The following is a 22832-nucleotide window of genomic DNA, read 5'->3' as shown; positions in this document are numbered from 1 at the left end:
GACTCTCTGTGCCGATGCTGCGATTTCGAGCCGATGGTGGCATCTGCTGTCTTAGACCGTACAATCTATTTCGTCGATTAAACTACGCTTCACATTGCTTCATACGCATAAGTAGTGTTAATAATGCTCAGCTTGTTAACATTTCATTTTAACGGAATATCTTGTGACTTCGCGAAATAAAAACTTCAGCAGCTCGCGTCTGCAAGCAAAATATTTTGCACATGGCGAATGCGCCTTATTTTAGCTTGAGTATCTTTTCTAAAGGCGCTGTTTTGCCACAAATAGTGCAAATTTAATGACATTTGGCCTGCATTTCACGTGACGTACTTTCCAATCGTATGCGCTCCATGCGAGACGACTCAACATTTACGCCGAGGTTGCGTGAGCAAAAAATGTGACCAACCTTTCCCCTACAATATGATGGGGGCAAATTAGGCCTGTCCTGCGTGCACCTGACCTTCGTCACGGTTAAATAACCCACAGGCAAGGGTGCCGGATTGCTTCAGCCTCCAGATTCCTCAGCTCGGCATCTTCTCCTCGTTGCTGCCGGATTGCCTCGACTCGGGCGAATATAACGGCTGAATCGGCACGCCGATCAGCTGTTAGTGCACCTGGACTGGGCGGTGTCGCAATGGCGATTCGTGAGCCATTTGAGACTGCGTCCAATTGATATTATTTTTCAGTGTTCCGTGAAGGCGGGTCTTGTCTCACTGTTAAAAGCCGTATGCTCCTGGTGTGCCCTTTCTTCATCATGTATCTCTTTAAAATGAAAAGCAAAATCACAATGACCCTCGCCACAGATTTCGTTTACCATTGGTATTTTTATTACACTGAATTTTACAAGTCTCAAAACCCAAATTCTCGTGTAGATCCCACGACTTAGGTGCCCTCTGCAGCGAACTGCAGAGGGCACCTAGTTAAGGAATTTTAACCTTCGCACTTTCCCAATCTACGTAGAGTGCACACACCATTCATTTCTTGTTCACATTACTAGAATTACATATATATATATATATATATATAGATATATATATATATATATATAGATATATATATATATATATATAACTTTTCTTCAGCAAGAATCAGCCAAAACATTCCCTGAGAACCTTTGCACCATTTCTTTCCCTCAGAAGCCCTCTGAGGGCTTCTTAGCATAGACCACAATAATAAAAAGGAAGCCATCTACGAAAACAATGAGGCGCAAGAATTCTAACAAGCGCTCTAATTTCTGGCTTTCTTATAAAAAAAAATCGTATGGTTTAGATCACAGCCTATTAAATTTCACAGTCCAGGTGTCCGTGCACGCGAGATGAAATGTTCATGCAGCAGCAGTGTTGATGTATTAAGAAATTCGGAAGGCAGGGAAAGTTCAAGGTTGAAGAAGAGCATATAAAAGAATGAAAAGTACCTAATACTTGCTCATAATTCTGAAAATAATGTAAGCGTTGCGAATACTCTATAGGTAGACAACATGCCATAGTACAAGGAGGTCTTTCAACGTTCGGTAAAGGGATAAATTGACAAAGAGGGGTCACTTTGAGAGTACAATTTTATTAAGATCGAGTTCCGAATGAGCACATGTGTGCTAAAGTCATAAGTTATCTAAACGTAATGCAGGAATTTTGTAAAAACAGCACTTGTGGTTTTATACAAGTCTCACGTCATATGTGTGGGTGGATATGCTAGACTGCTTTTCATTGCCCTTTGATGAATGCGTGACCCTATATTCGCCGTATTTATACTAATCTGCACAGGAAGGCCTAGTACTTGTCTTTTTCGTCAGATTTCTTGGTTCTCCAGTACGCTCATTGTTGCGAAGAATCAAAATCGACTTAGACACACTGAGGCTGGCTAAACGGCCTACAAGCACTGAAACACTGCGGCACACATTAAACAGTGCACAACAGTTCACAAGCCCAATTTGACGTTACCATTTTTATGTCTTTCATTTAGATTTCTCGAATTACGGTTCAAATAAGCAAATCATTTCATTCTGCTCCAACCTTTTCCATTTTCACACGTAACATTAGGAGTTTCCACTGTGATGGGTCAAACAATGCGCAACCCCGCCCATTTCAATGTGGCAAGCATTTACGATCGGTGAAGTTACTCTGTAACTGTATGTGTGTCCAGGCTCTTGAATGAAATTTTGTAACAACCCTACTTATATGTAGTATAGAGAAAAGCAGGTTCGTTTAGTCGCCTTTCTTTTTCTTTTCTTTCGCCTAAGCGCTGGTTTTCCAAAAAGGGTACTATTCTATATCAACTACCTGACTCTCGTCCCTCGGTTGAGCGTGCGCCATTGCACGAGAACCCACGAGCAGCAGCAGCAGGTGGCAGCCACTGACAGCAAGCCAGGCTCAGGGAGGTTGCAAAGAAAGCTTCGATTTGAAAAACTATACGGTAGACTGGCACTGCATGTTTCTCGCTCTAGAGTTGCTATTCGCACAAGTAGACAGCACCGGTGCATCCATCGTTGCCTTTGATCCCTAATCCAGTATGGCACTGTACATTGGGTACTGGGTTTTCCAATATAGGTGCCTGTCGATGAATGGTAATTATGTTCGTGACGGTTTTCCGCAGTAAAGTGACCAGCAAAAATTTTTATTACCTGGTTGTTGAGACCAAATGTGTTTAACCAAGGAAGGCTGACGCAAGACCTGCCAGGTCTGTCATTATCGCGGAATTCGACGCTGCCTTTTTTGTAGATCAATAGGTGGTTGACAGAAACGCCTTTCAAACATACTCCCTAGTTCTTCTTTAGAGGTAAAAGCTGGTAGTAGCCTTTATTTTACCATATAGTGTTTGTTATAGCCAATCAAGTGAGTTTCAGCCTGAGTTGTCAGGATCATACATTTCAAGGTTTCCCAACAACACTTCTTTAAATCTGCGATTTCATTTAGCAGCCCTCAAGTTCTCCACGACATTAATAATTATGTGGATGACGCGCAAATGTTAACCATCAATGGGTAAGTACGGAATATACATACCAGTACTTTGAATGTCTGCTGAATCTTCACCCACGTGGCTTTAGATCAGAAAGGTAAGGTTTGCGGCTATAACAATATGATGAACCTATGGAGCGTACGACACTTCCCTTTACTCCTTTTTTCGGTAATTTCTTTAAAGGTGCCTACTGTTGATCCCACAAAGCCACTTAATTTTTCTAATGTTGCAGCTGATCGTAAACGGTTTGCTGTTAAGCCGAAGCATGTAGTTCCGTAAACTCTTCACGTAGAGAAAGATAGCTATTTTAGTCAAACTTTAAAAGCATGTGATCTGTTACCTTCATTCGTGGTTTCTTATACCTTATTTCACAGATAGTCGCTTTTGTCTGACTGAATTTTCATTCTTGGCTCCATATTAGTTCTTCCGAACTCCTTCGTAGTTTCTGCGCCGTATGTTCTCCATTTCTCCCTCGATCCGCTGTAACTGTTAGGAGCTGCGCTCCAGCATGGGTAACCTCACTGACACTGTTCCCTCATTTTAGGCGCCGTTGATAAGTTTGAATAAAAGGATTTCAATCAAAGGGCGATAAACAAGAAGTACGCTTAGTTTCGTTGAGGCAAAAAACAAAATGGTTTATTGACTCTCTTAAACTATTACATGCCATATTACGATAACTATTTCTATTTGCAGGTATTATTCGTGTTTGGAATTGTCCTGTCAGCGTACAAAATTTGCCCGCTTAGAACCCCTTGCAACATTTCGTTTCACCTGTTCAATTCCTCCTTGCCGATGTCCTAGTCCCAACACAAGGGCCGAGGGAAATAAGAGACGTTTTATGTATCCTGGAATTGTGTGTGTCTTGTATTCTAGAAGACATTGAGTGAAAAATGCCAGCCGTTGACGATACTTCAACAAATGCTCACAACTATCTAATTTGTCAATCCCTCCGTAATCTTCCTACAGAAATTTATGTGCGAAAATTCTCCAGTTATTACCACTTACCTCAAATAAAAGTTTTGCTCATCATCATCATCATCATTTACTGTGCCGGAATTATCGGTTCCATTAAAGATGTTGCGGAAGCCCATGTAGTATAAATAAACACATGCGCACCGGTGTTCCTCCAGAATGAAGAAAATGGCGGCAGCTGACGTGCCCGAACACTTTTTTGAATATTTCCTCCAGACTAGCACTTACAACTCCGACATACTATGGGAGCTCAATTGTGATACAACGTCGTATAGAAACGTAAAACCAAGTCACTTCATAAACGTGAGCAATTTTATTAACTTCCTTGAAATAAACGAAACCGATATTATTAGAAGATGGTGTTCGTTCTGTTTTCAGGTTTAGTTTCGGTGAGGTGACACAAATATATTTCCTTCTCCTTATGTCACTCAAGGGCCATACGGAAGGCCCTGTCAAGAGTATGCGAAAATTGGGCGTTCCAAGCTCGTTCAAGTAAACTTGGTATAAGCACGCTCAGAGCCTCAAAAAAGACGCCCACGCCATTTCCAAGGCCTTCGAGAACAACGCGGAAGGTCTGCGTTGTAACAGGAAGTGCGCGCACGAATTCCAGCTTCACGCCTTCGCCAGTGGACTCGGCAATGGTAAATTGGGCTGTGAACCGCGTGTGCTCGGCGCGAAGACTGAGCTTTCCTTTATCGTCTGAGCAAGCCATCCATGGCGAGATGAAATCTATAGGTTGAGTATTGTAGAAGTCCACTTGCACCATGCGCTTTCCTCTGGAGCAGTAAGGAATTGGGGGTCCGAACTGGCGGAGCTTGCTCAGGCCATGCACAGTCATTCCACCGACTTGAATTCCTGGGAGGACATAGCGGAACCTCTGCGGGCCGTACTCGAGACCTTCCGGGAGCTTGGCCAGGAGCGTGGAAAACATTTCGTCGTCTAGGTGGATGTCCGTGAAGTCACATGGATCATCTGAAAAGAGAAACGCAGGAAGAAGCGCTTAGCTCATTTCAGCGAAACAGTTTCATACAAGGCCATCCTCGAGCTAATATTGGCCACGCCATAGGACAAGTAGTGATCTGCCCTAGTCAAAATGTTGGCATGCAGAGAAATCCTGAAGTATATTTTATTTTGCTAAATCTCTCGAAAATGGTAGTAGCTACACGTAGGTGTCTGTTAAGGATTACAGGAAGATGATCTAGACGTGTACTAGCGCGCTAGGCAAAAGCTGCACGCCCGCGTCTCAAGTTTAGGGGACTCATTTTGTCTCCCAATATATGAATGCTTTTCGACCGTTCTCTTCACAACAAACCCACTTTAGTTCCTTTCTACCATGAGTATTTCTTTTTTTGTGTGACACAGTATTTAGATTAGTAGCTTGGTTCGTGGTTCTAATCGAGGGTGGTTGGGGGGGGTATTTTTACACTGGCAGCTTATTGCACGTATGTATGTATGTATGTATCTATGTAGTATGTATGTATGCATGTATGCATGTATGCATGTATGTATGTATGTATGTATGTATGTATGTATGTATGTATGTATGTATGTATGTATGTATGTATGTATGTATGTGTGTATGTATGTATGTAGCCACGTGCTTCTGCCACCGCACACCATCGTTCTCCAACTTTCTAATATACGTAGTGACCATTTATGACTTTTATAATATCTTTAACTATCTTTTGTGGGAGAGACCATATTTTTTTGAATAATGGGGTTTTACTTGAAAAGCTACTTTCTGATTATGAGGCACGTCGTAATGGGGGACTCCGAAAACTTGGACCACCTGGGGTTCTTTAACGTTTAATCTAAGTACATGGGCGTTTTCGCATTTCGCCCGCATCGAAATGTGGCTGCCGTGGCCGGCATTAGATCCCGCTACCTCGTGCTTAGCAGCCCGACACCATAGACACTAAGTAATCATGGTGGTTAGAAACCATGTTTACAGTATTTGAGCAGTTTTGCTCGAAGCCGCAGGCATTACTCACCGAAATCCAAATGCATAATCGTCTAATATCCAAATGGAACAATTACTTTTTTCAATATTTCCTATAGCGCACATATTGCAATTTGCAATTTCTAACTGACGACTTTCAAAGGCTTATGTACTTTCAACAAAATTTGAGTATGCCACGGGTATCTATATATGTGGGATCAAGCTAGTCGTAGAAATGGAATATTCTTCAATTGACTTTTTTTAACAAAACGCACATTTATGCATTGAAGCATTCAATAAGGAAGCATTGAATATCTCAAAACTGGTGTCATCCTGAAGTTTCATTCTAGTTGGATATGCCCTAGGAACTGAAAGATTACAATTCGTAAACTGAACTATATTCTGTAAAGCAAATATTTTAGATGTTAAGTTGTTATCTGTGTTGATTAGCATGTATACACTTCCGTTTCCCACCTACGTAATGTACACCACTACAAGTATTCCACTTCAAGGAAAAAAATTTTTGAGAACATTGTAAAAGTTCTCAATAATGATTGCCCGGTATTAGCGTTGATTGCGTGGTCTATAGAGACAACTATATCTACGGTTCCTTTCTCCTGTAAACTATATCCATGCATCGGCAAGCCCCAATACCATTGTTTTATTACTAATTTAGGGCGCCCAAATCAAATCTCCTGGAGATTGTAGAAGTATCCAGCCTTCATATTACAACTACCTTAAAGGTTAGAAAGCATATATCGATGACTTATGTAATCCTCTATCAAAGTGATGTAACCTTAAGGGTTTTCCTCACACTCAAGTCACATCAAACTAAATTTCTATTGATAGTTTTGACCCAAACACATTTTTTTCCGGTAGCAAACATGAGAAAATTAAGTTATTCATGCGTATAAACCTTCAAATGAAGCTGATCGAAGGTTGCGAACACGGCGGCGATTGTGGTAGAACTGAGAGCGAGAATATGTTTTCTTTTTAAATATCCGCAATGCTGCCTTATTCTTCCATGGAATCTTCCATTAAAATGTCCAAATCATTCCTATGCTGTAGGGGCTTTTCCGGAAGTATTCCAAGTAAGAAGATTACCATACTAAGTCATTTAAAGCTATTTCGTAGGTTCAATCAACTATTGTCATTTCCTCGTATTGTTTCGACGGCTGCTGGCTCTTTTCTTTTCTCAACCTAAAACATTAGCCAGTTATGTTGAATTAAATGCAGAATTTTTTGTGACTGGTCTAATATAGCACTAGGATATCATCATCATCATCATCGTCAGCCTGGTTACGCCCACTGCAGGGCAAAGGCCTCTCCCATACTTCTCCAACAACCTCGGTCATGTACTAATTGTGGCCATGTCGTCACTGCAAACTTCTTAATCTCATCCACCCACCTAACTTTCTGCCGCCCCCTGCTACGCTTCCCTTCCCTTGGAATCCAGTCCGTAACCCTTAATGACCATCAGTTATTCTCCCACCTCATTACATGTCCTGCCCATGCCCATTTCTTTTTCTTGCTCTCAACTAAGGTGTCATTACCTCGCGTTTGTTCCCTCACCCAATCTACTCTTTTCTTATCCCTTAGCGTTACACCCATCATTCTTCTTTCCGTAGCTCGTTGCGTCGTCCTCAATTTCAGTAGAACCCTTTTCGTAAGCCTCCCCGTTTCTGCCCCGTAGGTGAGTACTTGTAAGACACAGCTGTTATAAACTTTTCTCTTGAGGGATAATGGCAACATGCTGTTCATGATCTGAGAATGCATGTCAAACGCAGTCCAGCCCATTCTTATTCTTCTGATTATTTCCGTCTCATGATCCGGATCCGCCGTCACTACCTGCCCTAAGTAGATGTATTCCCTAACCACTTCCAGTGCCTCGCTACCTATTGTAAATTGCTGTTCCCTTCCGATTCTGTTAAACATTACTTTAGTTTTCTGCAGATTAATTTTTAGGCCCACTCTTCTGCTTTGCCTCTCCAGGTCAATGAGAATGCATTGCAATTGGTCCCCTGAGTTAATAAGCAAGGCAATATCATCAGCGAATCGCAAGTTACTAAGGTATCTTCCATTAATATTTATCCCCAATTCTTCCCAATCCTGGTCTCTGAGTACATGCTGAAAATACGCTGTGAATAGTATTGGAGAGATCGTATCTCCGTGCCTGACGACTTTCTTTATTGGGATTTTGTTGCCTACTTTATGGAGGACTACGGTGGCTGTGGAGCCGCTATAGATATCTTTCAGTATTTTTACATACGGCTCGTCTACACCCTGATTCCGTAATGCCTCCATGGCTGCTGAGGTTTCGACAGAATCAAACGCTTTCTCGTAATCAACGAAAGCTATATATAAGGGTTGGTTATATTCCGCACATTTCACTAGCACCTGATTGATAGTGTGAATATCGTCTATTGTTGAGCAGCCTTTACGGAACCCTGCCTGGTCCTTTGCTTGATAGAAGTCTAAGGTGTTCTTCATTCTATTTGCGATTACCTTAGTAAACAGTTTGTAGGCAACTGACAGTAAGCTGATCGGTCTATAATTTTTCAAGTCTTTGGCGTCCCCTTTCTTATGGATTAGGATTATGTTAGCGTTCTTCCAAGATTCCGGTACGCTCGAGGTCATGAGGCATTGCATATACAGGGTGGCCAGTTTCTCTAGAACAATCTGCCCACCATCCTTCAACAAATCTTCTGTTACCTGATCCTCCCCAGCTGCCTTCCCCCTTTGCATATCTCCCAAGGCTTTCTTTACTAGGCACTAGAATATACCACTAGATTGTCATCTGTCAAAACATTGTTGGGCCTTGAGGGTAGTTGAACACAACATTTATGCCGATGATGTCACTCTATGGAATGCTGTGGGCAGCGAGAGAGAGTTGAGGGGCTCGAGTGCAGAAGGTTTTTAGGAGCACGGAACTCCGCCTCTTTGCAGCGGGCCTGAAATGCTTGTCGAGGAAATCATAATTACTCTGTTACCGTGCTTCCAGGCCAGGACGAAAGCCAAAGGGCTGGGAGCAAGATAGTTGGCGTCATATCGTGCTCTTTGACATTAATGATAACTGCATCCCTGAAGTAGGGTCGACCAGAGTCCTAGGACTAACTATGGATTATTACTGATCCAGTAGCTTGATGATGCAAACGATAACTGGCAAAGTGGAGAATGCCCTACGAATGTTTCAACGCATTGTCAATAGAAATAGATGCACGAGCGAGCATGGTGCCATTAGGCTCATTTATGCTTTCGTGCTTTATCATATTACTTATGTTGCGGCTATGCTCGATGGAAAGAAAACAGAAGAGAAATGCCTCGATACCATTATCTGTGGAGTCTCCAATGTAGCCCTGGGGCTACCGTTCAACGCATTCACAGAGCTCATTTCGAAACTAGGAGTGCACAATACCCTTGCTGAAATCGCGGAGGCTCAGCGCACAGCGCAGGTCGTCCGGTTGTTTAACTTTTACTGAACATGAAAAGGATAACGTCAGATATCTTAGCAAAGAAATCAGGGACGCGATTGTGATTCGTCTCTTTTCCGGGCTCGTCAACCTCGTTTTTAACCAAGGGAGAAGGCTCGCCCGCGCGAAGGTTCTTCTTGCCGAGGCTGTTAAGGATGCTGTCTTCGTAGACGCCACCCAGGCTTTCAGTCGCGAAGCTTTTTCAGTAGCCGTAATAGACGCCAACGAACGAGCCTGTACCGCAGTCTCTGTTTACACCATGAATCCGGAGGTAGCCAAACAAATGGCCATTGCACACGCTGTGCTACATCCACAACGCTCCGTAATCTATAGTGATCCTAGGGTAGCCACTCGTGCCTTTCCTAGGGGAGTGGTAGATGCGAAGGTATCGAAGTTGCTCAAAGATAGATCCATTAGTCCCCACTCTATAGTTGAGTTCTCAGTCCATATGGATGATTTCGTGGGAGAGCTGGACCTTAATGAATGCGCTCATAGGGCCGCGCGAGGACTTGCCAGCCGCGCTCCCCTGCAGACCCTCTCGTCTTCTCCTATGGCATTTAAAGATCAGCTTCAGACATATAATGAGCTCAGCAAGCACTTCTATTTAGGACTTAGAGCATTCTCTCTTCGAAAGAAGGGACTGAGGGACGAAACAAGGGACTGCACGCAGTCGGTCACTATCCGCTTGCTCCAGACGAACTCGTACCCCAATCCTAGGGGTATGAGCCAAACCGACCAAGACTACAACGAATCATTCACTTGTTCACAGTGCGGTGGACATGTGAACTTGGGACACATGTTGTGGGGATTCGTGATGCAGGCCTCCTATCTGGAGGACAAGAATAAGTGAGACGACGCTCTTAGGGGCAGCGAGCTACGAGCCGAACTTTGGGCTGTCAAGAAGGCCCGCAAGGGGCTGAGAACTTAGGGCTCCACGTCCGGATGTGGCAGATGGCCTCTGCACCTTGACGAACAGTCGGGTGTCCTTCAGCACCCTTTTCAGAAATAGTTTCACCACCACCACCCCCTGTGACACACCTAAGAAACACAGAAATGAACGCAACTTGCATCGGACAACAGTGTTCGTGGAAATCACTGCATTATCTCCACTGACGCAGCTGCTAAGAAAACAAAGAAAGGGTTCCCTTCATAGGTCTCGTAGAATCCGAGCTGTCGCGAGCTTCATTCCAGAAACAACTTAATATTATTTACTTGAGCTACGCGGGGCGTTGCAAAAGTAAGTTTTGTCATTTATTTACACCTTGGCATCATGAACACATCATGGCACCAACTACACCTTGGCATTATAAACTATACACATTGCACTAGTATTCCACGAAGTCGTCACAGACCACGCAGTCACCACCGCAATCAGTTTGAAGAAACCGCTGTGGTAAAACTCGGAACACTGCGATGCAAGGACTTGTTGGGCAGCCTGATCCATCTCAGAATTGTTTCGGTAGTGACGCCCTGACAGTGGGCATTTCAACGCAGGGAACAGGTGCCCATTCATGCCACACTTCCATTGGTGACGGCGTTGGCAGCACACGTTTATCTGCCATCGTAATTTCTACTCAAACAGCTTCGGTCACTTCTCCCTAATCGCTTCTCCAACGAGACACACATGCTTTGAACCATTTTCTTTCCCATAATGTTACTAAGGCTCAGAAAGTTTGTTTCCGAAGACTTCGGTCTGGGGCAGCTTGTACGCCTTTCGTAACCTAGCTCGCAAAATGCTCTTCTCACTTGTCAGCAGTGGAAGTTTCTTATATGAAGTGGCTGTCCTGGGTGCTAATTTTCTTATAACATTCTTAAAGAAAAACTGGGTCTGGGACGCTCTTGTATGCATCGGCCTGCACGTATGTGAGAGCTTCGGATTGGGATCCCTCTCGGAGAGCCACGACCACTTGACGGCGCATCTGTCTAGCACTGTTCTGTCACACGTGTTGATTATCCACTGAACTAGCACTTACGTAACTGTTTTTTCTTTAATTCTACACAAGAGCGCTCTTTTTGAGTATAACAACTTTCGTTCAGATGTACCGTAACAGCTGGCCGCTAAAGTCGGAAAAGAGACGCTAAATGTGAATGACGGGCGACGTTTGCTGTGCAACAGTATCGTCGGCTTTTTTTTTTGCTTTTCCTAGCTTGCTCGTGCACCATAGCTGGTTAAACATTATTCAATAATGGAATATTCGTTATTGAAAATTTTAATCTTCCTTATATTCTCCGGCAGCTTTGTCTGTGGCGCGTGACCAAGTTCACCTACACATTCTTCAAATTAACCTGCAGCAATATTTCGTCACATTGCTTTTCTCTGATGTTTCAGCAACCTATGAAAAATTTTCAGTGTTCTTCTACGTCGCTACGTATGGTGTGAGCAAAATTGATCCATTATCGCGCCTGATGTCATGCCCAACGTCCGAACTCTTCAGCTTTATTTAAAAAAATGTATATATATATATATATATATATATATATATATATATATATATATATATATATGTATATATAGACGTGTGTGTGTGTGTGTGTGTGTGTGTGTGTGTGTGTGTGTGTGTGTGTGTGTGTGTGTGTGTGCTCAGTAGCTCGGCTGTCTTTTCTGATTGGAGGACGGATAGGGAAATGCTAGCCGCAGGCACTCATATGATACTAGTTGTTTATTAACCTACTAAATTGCAAAAGTGCTACATCTTGCATCCCTGCCTGGCCATCAAGTTTGTTTCTAATGGATTTCGAGCCATAGCGATATTGAAAAAAATGGGGCAGCAGGCAGACTAGCCACTGCGTCACATTAGTCGCATACCTACACCCCTTCTTGAATTATCAATATGGAAGGGCAAGCTTTTAATATTTAGACTGCGACAAAAACTTAGTGCAGCGACTTGCTTTGACTACCAGGATGTCATCTCTCCCATTGAGCAATGGCCCCCTTTTTTGCGCTTCACTATACCAAGGGATGCAACGCATCTTTATTAAGCTCATACTTGTCTACGCGTGGAGGTCGTCCTGCACACATGATGTAGCCTACTTCTACCCACTGTAACCAAAAGGATGCGTCTGTTGAACACTTGCTGATCGAGTGTCCGCATTGGAAGCGCCAGCAAGACACCCTACACAACCATTTTATTTGAGTGGATATGCGTCTTCTATCAGTTGAGAGGGGCCTTGTTCCCTGGTCGCGCCCAAAGAGTGAAAGACTGGCTGTCATAGTTCTTCGTGATCTTCTGACAGACAGTGACGTTATTCAGTCTCTTTGAAAGAAGTCACAATGTCACCATGCTCACTATGTTACTTTGTGCACGTGTAACCGAACGTCCAGTATTTTGATACGTTTTATTTATTCAACGTCTTATGATGCGTAGATGGTAAATGTACACATCAAGACGATTTTGGTAATACTAGAACCGACAGCACGCTTTCAGGTCGCCGATAGAGTACATTCTAGACTAGATGTATAGCAGGTTTCGCCAGAATAAAGTCAAAAGCTATCCCTCCGCTTTGTCCCCTTCGTGGTGTTTATTCTTTTTTTTTATTCTTATACTAAATATTGCTCATTCTCTATAACTTAATTTCACTTAACTTCACAAAAGTCGTATTCATGGTCCCGGCAGCTTTGTTTCTGGTTACTACAGTAGGAAACTCTATAGAACAGGAAGAAAAGTCAGACCAGATAAAGTGCTTGAAGGTTCAAGTCGACGGGCAGACGAGGCCACCGACTTTGAACGGTCAGTTATGGCCAATGGCTGTCGCAGCCTGCGTATGCAGCTTCTTTACGAAGTAAGACTGCACGCATGCCTTATCTATGTTATGCCGAATGCAAGCCGTCGCATTTCTAAGTATACTGAAAGACTAACAGAGGAGATTTTTCATTTTGGCCATTGAAGCATATCTGTCTGTACACTGATACTAACAAAAATGCGGTTTCGGAAAGTATAGCTTTCAAAATTAGATAAGCAAGCACGTTTGTTTATGCGAGAAATTAAGGCGATCAACTTACCAGTCCTGTAGAACATCGCAGCACACGATGAAGAGAAGAAAGCGAATAGCACAAGGAGTTTCGCCGGCCCCATGTTTGCTAATAAATCTGTAACGATATCGACAAGGTGATGAAATCTTTGATTACTGCAATCCAGTGTAGCAATAGTAGATTACTTTTGCAAGCGAAAGCCTGAAATAAACTGTTGGTGAGATCTCGTAAATTTTGCCAAGTGAGTACACGTGCGGCTACTGTTCTTCATAGGGTAGGATACACGCCACAGAAAGTATAACAATCATGAACACTGCCTCCTGTCGAGTGTTCAGAATTTGACACCGTTGTGCAGCTACTGATATAACTCTTTTGTCGCATGCAAAATGAAATGTAGTACATTGACATTAGAATCTTGAACTCACTTAGGCCGAGTTCCTAATCAGTGGTTAGACAAATACACTCGGTGAGACAACTAACAACGTGAACATTTCTTTCGGTTTTGTTGGCCTCACGCGACTTTAAGAAGCCTACGCCCGCAATTTCAATGTTACATGCAGCATAAAATATTCATGCTGTTCTCTTCATGGAAACGTGACACTAATGTTTTGCACTGAAGGTGGCGAACGCCTGTCTAAACGCGCTGCTTGAAGGTTGCACGAAGACCTTCTACAATAAACTGAATGTTTTACAGAGCCGAAAAACTGCAATGTTTGTATGTTTGTATGTTTCGTTTAGTATTCTACATGAGCAAAACAATGCAAACAGATGCCACACTTGTCTTGTCGGTTTCAAATCTTACACAACGCGTTTATGCTCGAATTGAAGCAGACGGCTAGAATCAATGCCATGGCTCAAGGAGAACGTGACCTACTTTCTGGTCGTTCCGTTGTTTCTAGTGTGCCGCTGCTGAGAGTACTAGTCCTGCAACCCGGTTGCCCTGAGTGAATGCAAGCTCTCCCTTGCAATGGCCCTGTACGAGAAGTTCTGAACGATGCTTGTTTAGAACAGCCTTATAAAGCGGAACTTCAAGAACGTCTGCGGATCCCTGATAAGTTCATGTCGTGTCGAACGCGCAACAGCAGCCACGTTGAGCGTGACCCCGCTTGCAATCTTAAGGGTAGGCTGCATGATGCCTGCCGCATCCGTTACACACTTATTGGCTCTAACATGGGCTTATTGGCCGCAGCGCTGAGACCGCAACGGCGCACGGAGATTGCAGCGTAATATACTAAGTCGCAGAGACACAGACTCGGGTACCCACTGCTTTCCAGTGCGATATCCGGATGTTTACTCGGCGTTCGCCTTGCGCGATATCTGTAACGGCTAATTGGATGGATCCGGTTCTTTATTACGGCACGTGAAGGCGCGTTCAGTAGCGCTCCATGTTTAGTGAAGCCGCTTAAAAGAACACGGTAGTAAAAAATACAGAAAAAAAAATATTTTTTTTTTTTGGTGCAACTGGAAATTCGCTGCCTTTTATAAACAAGAATCAATCGTTTATTTGTGTCAGTGCGACTTCTTTTCGGAAAAAAGACAAATTCCGAAACGTATACAGTGGCCTACAACGACCCCGTTCCTAGCCTTCTGCCAAATGTATTGATAGGCAGTTAAAAATGTTCAATAGAGCGGAGTCAATTTTTTTTTGCAGATTTAGCGGGAATAAAACAGTTCCTCTGGAAACAAACGCCTTTTCAGCCAAGTCAAGAAATAAAGCAAGCGCATCAAACTTTCTGACGGGAAATGCATATCTGGCCGGGAACGCCTGATTGATTACTTCAGTGACAAGCTCCAGAACTACTATGGTTTGGCCATTAGAATAAATGCAGGCAGTTTAGAAGACATGCAAAAGGCTGTCTGGGGGGGGGGGGGCACCTATTTTCACATTGCATCTACGTATACCCATCCATCCCAAGGCCATTGCCCGAGAGAAGCCGACATGGTGCAAATTTCGCAAAGCCCAGTCGCATGGTGAACCATATGTTTGTAAGGAACACCTTCCAGCAGCAGTTCTTGAGGCTGTGCGGCTAATTTATCAGTAGCTAGCTATGCCCCAACTGCTTGCTAAGTGACTCAATGGGAAAACGCAAAACCGCAACGAGTCTTTCAACAATGTCATGTGGCAACGCCCTCCAAGAAATGTTTTCCTTGTAGATAAAACACTGAAAATGTCCACGCCTGCTGTGGTGCTCACATTTAATGACGGCAGTATAGCCAGAGTCAATGTGCTAAACTGACTTGGGATTTCCCCAGGGCGCTGCACAGTGCATGAGCTACTCGGCATTAACCTCCGTCGACAATACTTCGCTGATAGGGCGGCACAGCAGGTGACAAAAGGGGCTCGGAAGGCAAGACGTCTAACCACAAAAAGAAAAGGCAATTGTGGTGACGACTACCTTACTGGTGCCTATTGAAAGGGTTCATCAATTAGCTGTTCTTTTATCGTGCTTTTGTAATAAGGTCCCTTTTCCACTTTAACCGAAGGTATTTCAGAACACACAGTTTAATGCATTAATCTCAGCAACCGCAGGCGCTAAGATCAGAATTCTCAGCCAGTATTAAGATCAGAGACTGGGGAATATAGAGTAGCAGAAATGTTGTTGTGTAATGAAATACTTTTGTTCAACATGACAATTATACCTACTACTGAGCGATAATTAGGTACCTACTGTAAAAGAATCAACAAAAAAGTGCATGGCAATATTAAGTGATAAAGATCCTGCAGTAAAACGAGGAAACCCTTCAAATCACAATGATCTTATAAGAATTGTTGTAACTTCTAAGGTTATGAAGAAAAAGGTACATAAACATTGCCTAAAGTACATGACAGGTGTAGGGCCTACCCTGTTCGCTTAAGAAAAGCACGTGTACAGCCCTCTGCATCTTGCAGCATTTTTTTTTTCACTACTGCCAGTGTTGTCCTCCATTGTGCTTATACGCTTTGCTTGCAGACAGCCTGCGTTGCACTCCTTGAGAAGAGTTCCAGGTATGAGAGGAAATACTTTTATTTTCTAATATTGTATGCATGAGATACCTGACTGGCAGAATGTGAGGAGCTCGACATTCCTCCTCGTTATTCCTTATGCAAGAAACTGATGCAACAAAAGGTACAGATATCTTTGTGCACTTCACAGCCACGAAGCCACTGAAGGAATAAGAGCGCAAGGTCTTTGAGGTGGTAGTTTTCAAAGATTCCCTCCAGCGTCTTCAGTCAAACATGGACAAGCAAACTTCTGTTGCAAATGCCACGGATTTTTGGAAGTAATTTTAATCGTATAGGATTTACAATACAAAATATAAGATTGCTACTGTGTGTGGATGCGGGAAGCTTGACCTCCCATCATGTCAATGTAATGAACACACAAGGAGGTATATTACCAGCGCTGCACTCTAATAGGAAAAATTTCATTTCATATATATTTAACTCCATATGAAAGCAAATAGATGAATGTTATTCTTCCATAATAAGCAGTTTGGAGACCAGGCAGGAATAGCAGAATATGGTTTTTGTGCTCGCCACTTGTCCAAGACGCCCAGCTGGCGACAACGAATGAATCTGTTGTGATTTGTTACTTTGAGAGAAACAGCAAGACTTGTTGTCACCGATTTCGTATCGCGCAAACGGAAGTGCCAGTATTGCATGCCTTACAAGTATGCCCTTTCTTTTAGGAGACCTTGGATGCTCCATGCAATACATATAAATCTTTATGGTTATAAATTTTACTTTTTTAGATTATCAACTACAGAAATCATAGCTACACATTACTATGTGTCGCGATACATATTTACATATGGTATATGGAAGCCCAGGTATTTTCATTTCATCTCACTTATTTCACGTTAAGGGCCCATAGGGATCACATATGTTTCTAGTGTGATCCTTTTTTTTCAGCAACACGAGTCTCATCCACGACCAACTAGGCATCGCAGATTCTTATCTTCTATAAAAGGCAACACTGCAGCAACATTGTAAAGAAATAAATAATTTCGAGCACTGTGGCATTTAAAGCGGCACTTTTTGGCACCTACAGTGGCACTGTGGTAACTATTTAAAGACAGTTTCATGGCATCCAGGTTTCTTCTGATGAGTTCTGCTTAGGACACATATAAAATTGTAGATACTGTACTGAAGGTACTAGCCACGATGCTGGTGGAGGTAGAAGAATACAAGCATCGCTTGCTCGCCCACTTCTTCATAGCTCTAGCTGATTATCTAATCCTACCGGTGCAGAGCTAAATCACATGCTGTTACACAAACGCCACCATTGCATTTGGTGGATGCACTGGGTTTCTCTTTAGCATCCTGCAACGCAGCAGCCAAATTGGACCACCAGCACACGCGATGAATTATCCGGCACCATCCAAGGCTGCTACTCCCGTACCCACGGACACCGTCTGCTCTGGCGTCATTCGGAAGCTCGACCCTGCTATATTTAGGGGAATCAACGACCTCGCCGTGGAGGAATGGCTCACTGAATGCGACCGTGTAAGCGCATATAATAAGTGGGACGACCGCGCCAAGCTCCCGAATGTGATCTTTTATTTCACGGAAGTGGCAAACCTATGGTTCCGAAATTATGAATACAGTCTGACCGCCTCGTCGGCTTTCCCGACAACTTTCACTGAGATCTTCGGCCGTCCGGTCATTCGCCGCCTTTGTGCTGATCAGCGCTTGCGTGGTTGAGCTCAATGCAAGGAAGAGAGCTTGATCACTTACATTGAAGATGTCGTCGCGTTCTAGAAGCGCGTGAACTCACCTATTGACGAAGGTGAAAAGATCAAGCGCGTCATGAAAGGCACCGATGACCACGCTTTCCAGATGCTCGTCGCCGACAGTCCTCAGAGAATTGCCGCGGTAATTCAACTCTGCCAGCTGTACGACAAGCTGCGCAAGCAGCGTGACACAGCACGTTGTGCTGCGCAGCAGGTCACTAGGGATCTCGCTCCCGTAATTTTCAGCCGCGATGCTGCCGACATTTCTGCTTTAATGCCGCAAATAAAGAAATTCATCTGCCAGGAAGTAGCGCACCAACTCTCTCTGACGACTAGTGCACCTCGGATGGTTACATCCTTGGCTCGCTCCCATGTGTAGGGTAGCAAACTGGTTAAGATAAACTGGTTAACCTCCCTGCCTTCCCTCTCCACTTTTTCTTCCTTGGCTCCTACGCTTAGCATAGGACTGCAAACGCAAGTTACCGAGAAGCTGTCATCCGCCCCTCCTTGCAGCCCGTTGTTTGACCGCTGACTTGCTTGAACACTGTGGACCGATCATACGCTCCTCCGGCTCCTGACGCCTACCGGACCACGGGTACCTTCCGTCTGCCGCCACCACCTTCATTTCAGGTTTCGTTCTCGGCCATGGTGAATGTCAGAAAACCAGCCAATATGATATTCTTGTGCTTTCCTGTGCCGCATACGTAGTACGATTACGCCACCGTCACAACTTCCCTTTTACTAACAGTTGGGGTGCCTCAAGCTACATACCTTTTCGACTTCCACGTCATGACTCACCTAATCTTCCTCCGGATTCATCTTCCAATCGCAGCCCTTTCGATTCACGCCGGTCACCCTTCCCACATCGCCGATTCATTTCCGCATTGGTTCACCGAGACTCAGACCATCCAGAGGGGAAACTAACAGTCACAGTTCCGGAATGAAGAGCTGCCTTTACGCCGAACAATTCAAGGCTTCATTCTTTTCCTGCAACCGAAATTGAAATGCCCGCAAGTGGCGTCCCCATACGCTCACGTATTAAGCATTAAGTGGCTCGTTGGAATGGCTCGCACCCGAAAAAAGTGGCGTCTAATCCAGTGAACCAAAAATATCATCATTAAGAATGGTTTACCCCGTAAGCAAGAAAAAAAAGAACGAGAAAAGGAATTAACGCACGAAAGAATAAATGATAGAAAGTACCATAGAACTAACAAAAGAACAAAAAAGTTAACGTAAGAAAGGATTAACGAGAAAGAGAACGAAAGAGAGAAATAACCTTTAGCTACTGCATTAGGTGCTCCCATTAGTGGTATAGAAGGTCGCCCTAAAGCGCCATACGTTAACTTCACACTGCGGATTTCTTGCAAGAAGTTGCCTATACTCTGTCGAGCACCGACGATGACTTGGAAAGTCTACAGAGAGCGGAATGCATTTCGTCGCTGGATCTTCGCTTCGTGTACCGGCAAGTGCCGATAGCAGAGACCGATCGGCAAAAGACAGCCTTTTTAACACCTAATGGGCTATATGAATTGGCTATATGGCTATATGAATATGAATGGGCCCTTCAGCCTCTGCAGCATGCCTGCCACTTTCGAACACTTGATGGGCACCATTCTTAGAGGTGTAAAGAGAAACACTGCCTTTTGTTACTTAGATGACACTGTAGTTTTTTCTACCGAATTTGCGTCGCCTCTCAGCTTCCTCAAATAAGCCCTTGCGTAACTCTCCAGTGTTGGATTGCAACTAAATTTCAAGAAATGACACTTTGGCGTTCGCAAGCTTACTATGCTTGGTCATGTCGCTTTATAAGACGGCATCCTCGCGGATCCTCTGCAACTTAGTTGATTTGGGAAAGACGAATACGGCATTACCACAAAAGAGCTGCGCAGCTTCGTCCGCTTATGCTTGTATTTCTGGCGCTTCGTTCAAAATTTCGCCTTCATAATCGTTCTGACCTACGGGACTGGTCCCCCAGGGAGTGACGACCTATTGCAACAACCGCGCCGCGTACTCCGCCTCCAGTACTGCGAGACTTCGGTCCCTCTGCTCCAACTGAGATTTACACGGACGCTTTTGGTGTATGGCTAGGAACTGTTTTTGCACAATGCAAGAATGGCTTCGACGAGCCCGTCGTAGCGTATGCCAGTCGCACCCTTACAAAGGCCAAGGCGAAGTATTCCGTTACTCAAAAGAAATGCGTGGCCATTATTTGGCCTGTCGCAAAGTTTCCTCGTTAAATGTGTGGGCGTCCATTTTACATTGTGAGCGATCATCATGCCCAATGCTGGTAATTATCACTAAAAGATCCAACTGGTGGACTCGCTCGTTAGGCCTTACGCCTACAAGGATACGACACGAGCGCTGTTTATCGCTCAGGTCGAAAGCATTAAGGCCCAGACGCTCTATCCCGGTCAGCCCTGCCTTCCAGTCCTGTCCGCTCGTCTATTTCCACCTGCCGCCTTCCACCCTTAACATTACCGATATGCCATTAGAGCAGCGCAAGGACTCATGGATCTGTTCGCTTCTAGACTTCCTATCTAGCCGGTGGCCAGCGTTATCACTTGGAGGTTCCTTTGCCAAGCCATGCTTTCGGAATAATCTGCTGTACCACCACAACTACTGCTCCAGCGGCTGCAATTGGTTGCTTGATATTCCGCCAGAACTCCGCCCTGATATCTGCGCCATCTTCCGCGATGACCCGCAATGGGCCCCCACGCTAAGGTTTTAAATGCATACTATCGCCTCCTGCTTCGGAAGTATTGGCGCGGTATGTACCGTTTTGTTCGATAGTGTGCCACGTCATGTCCTATGTGCCAACGACGCAAGAAACCACCTCAACATGTCGCCGACCTTTGCAACTTTTACCATGCCGCACTCGATAATTCGACCACGTCTGCATTGACCTATACGGTCCGCTTCCTAGCGCTCCAAGCGACAACCGCGGGGTTATTGTACTGTCATTACTGTTACTGTGTACCGTTGTTGTAACTTAAGTACTGTCATTTGCCACAGCAAAAGACGTTGCCAGTTTTATCCTTCAGAACCGTATATTACGGCTTAGAGCGCCTCGAGAATTACAGACCGACCACTGTCGCGCCTTCTTTCCCACGTCATTACAGCATTGCTAAAGGAGTGTCCCATCGTCATTTCTTCCGGTTCTAAATGGCGTACCCGAAGGGAGAATGCTGGGTCCCCTTCTGTTTATTGTACTCATAAATCGTCGTAAATATTAATAAAAGAGGTGAATTTATTATATATGCCTACGACAGCATCATACTATTTGTGGCCCCGACGTCAATGATTCCACATTTAAATGTAATAACACACTTTGAAAGCTCTCCACTGGGTCCAGCTTCAACGAAATAAGTGCTAATCCTCTGATCACAAAAGTAATTGTATTCCGTGCAAGAAATAATGCATCCAAACTGCTAAACCCTTTTTTCTATGAAGGTCAGAACATTATTATGGCGAGCGAGCACAAGGCACTTGGTGTTACAACTTCTACTCCCCTAAGTTGGAATGCACGTGTAGAACAGCTGTGCCAAAAATCGTTGTTCCACTACTGGAGCGTTATCGCGACGTCACCTCTTACTCCCCTCGAAGGTCAAAGTCACGGTGGATTGCGCGATATTTGCATCGCGTCTTAATTACTGCAGCTTGGCATGGACTACTGCAAACTAAAAAGAACCTAAATAAAATTTTGCTTTTGAAAAAGGTTCTTCGACATTATTTCCCTGGCTCCAACTAAAATGGTCTTTCAATATTACAATACCATACGAATACAGCGCTTGTGCAAGTTTTACCTTTCACCATCCTTTCACTTTTCAGGCACTTATGAAGAATTCCTTGCGACGACAGCATGCCTAATAGATAATTAACACCAATACGCGTGCGAGACAAACTGCCTCATGGTTCCTATTTCGTTTCCAAACTGCAACGTACAAGCGCTTCATTTCAACTTACTATCCATTCTGAATGAATTTCCCGATATAGAACTGCAACATACTGATAATTGTGCCGACAGTTTGTACCTAAGTCGAGAACGATAGCTTTCACTTTGCGATTATTGGAATGACAAAGTTATGCCTCATTTATATAATGCTCTTATCTTGATTGCCTTAGTAGGTATTTGTCTTCTTATCAACTGTTTCGCGATATGCCTCTTGAATTTCTATTCTTAAATTATGCGTGGTTAGCTATACCTGCTTATATTCAGCTACAGACACTTTTTGTGCTGTTAGAGCACGTATATTAATATCATCAATTTATTCGTACTATGTTAACATTTCTTGTGCTTCATATTGTAAATCTGTCATCGTAGTAACTACCAACATTCATTATAATTGCGACATGCTTGCTTTCATTTTCCCGGCTGTATACTTGTAGAATGAACGTCGCATGCTGCCAGTGAAACGGTCTTCAGGGAACCAGTCAAGCTGCGTAGAGCGGTTTTTAGCCCTGAAGACCATCCAGATTTTCTGGATAAATAAGGATTGATTGGCTCATCGCACTACCATGGTGTACCATGCCCAAAATAATGGTAATATAGAGCGTTTTATTTGCACTCTTGGCGACATGTTGACCATGTATGTTTCATCTGACCACTAGAACTGGGATTGGATTCTCCCGTTCCTCACCTGCGCTTACAATACTCCCATGCAAAGCACCACTGTATTCTTATCTTTGCTTCTTCTTTATGGACACGAATCTTCATGCACTACATACACAATTCTACCCTACTGACTGGATCCTTCGCTGTCAACGACTTTTCCACGAGCGGCTGCATACGCCGAAGAATGTCGCCCAATTCGCTCATTCG

The 22832-nt window shown here is 43.9% G+C and overlaps 1 protein-coding gene across 1 annotated transcript; it reads right to left on the bottom strand.

Annotated features, from left to right (window-relative positions):
* Nucleotides 1-3558: 3558 nt before the first annotated feature.
* On the bottom strand, nucleotides 3559-14301 carry LOC126534165 (uncharacterized). Its single transcript, XM_050181414.3, has 3 exons — nucleotides 14175-14301; nucleotides 13331-13417; nucleotides 3559-4893 (listed from the first exon to the last, which is right to left on the bottom strand). Exons 2-3 carry the CDS (start codon nucleotides 13401-13403, stop codon nucleotides 4346-4348), a joined length of 621 nt encoding a protein of 206 aa, XP_050037371.2. The 5' UTR covers nucleotides 13404-13417; nucleotides 14175-14301; the 3' UTR covers nucleotides 3559-4345.
* Between the last annotated feature and the right edge of the window lie 8531 nt (nucleotides 14302-22832).

This window comes from Dermacentor andersoni, chromosome 7 (genome assembly GCF_023375885.2).
Source record: "Dermacentor andersoni chromosome 7, qqDerAnde1_hic_scaffold, whole genome shotgun sequence".
Taxonomy (NCBI): domain Eukaryota; kingdom Metazoa; phylum Arthropoda; class Arachnida; order Ixodida; family Ixodidae; genus Dermacentor; species Dermacentor andersoni.
The sequence above is the reverse complement of the archived record's forward strand: the minus strand, read 5'-3'. Positions and strand labels throughout refer to the sequence as shown.

What these genes read in the sequence shown, in the direction of transcription:
- LOC126534165 (XM_050181414.3), bottom strand. Translation starts at nt 13,403, where the DNA reads ATGGGGCCGGCGAAACTCCTTGTGCTATTCGCTTTCTTCTCTTCATCG. An exon ending in TGCGATGTTCTACAGGACTG is followed by an intron (nt 4,894 to 13,330) that starts GTAAGTTGATCG and finishes TTCTCTTTTCAG; the next exon opens with ATGATCCATGTGACTTCACG.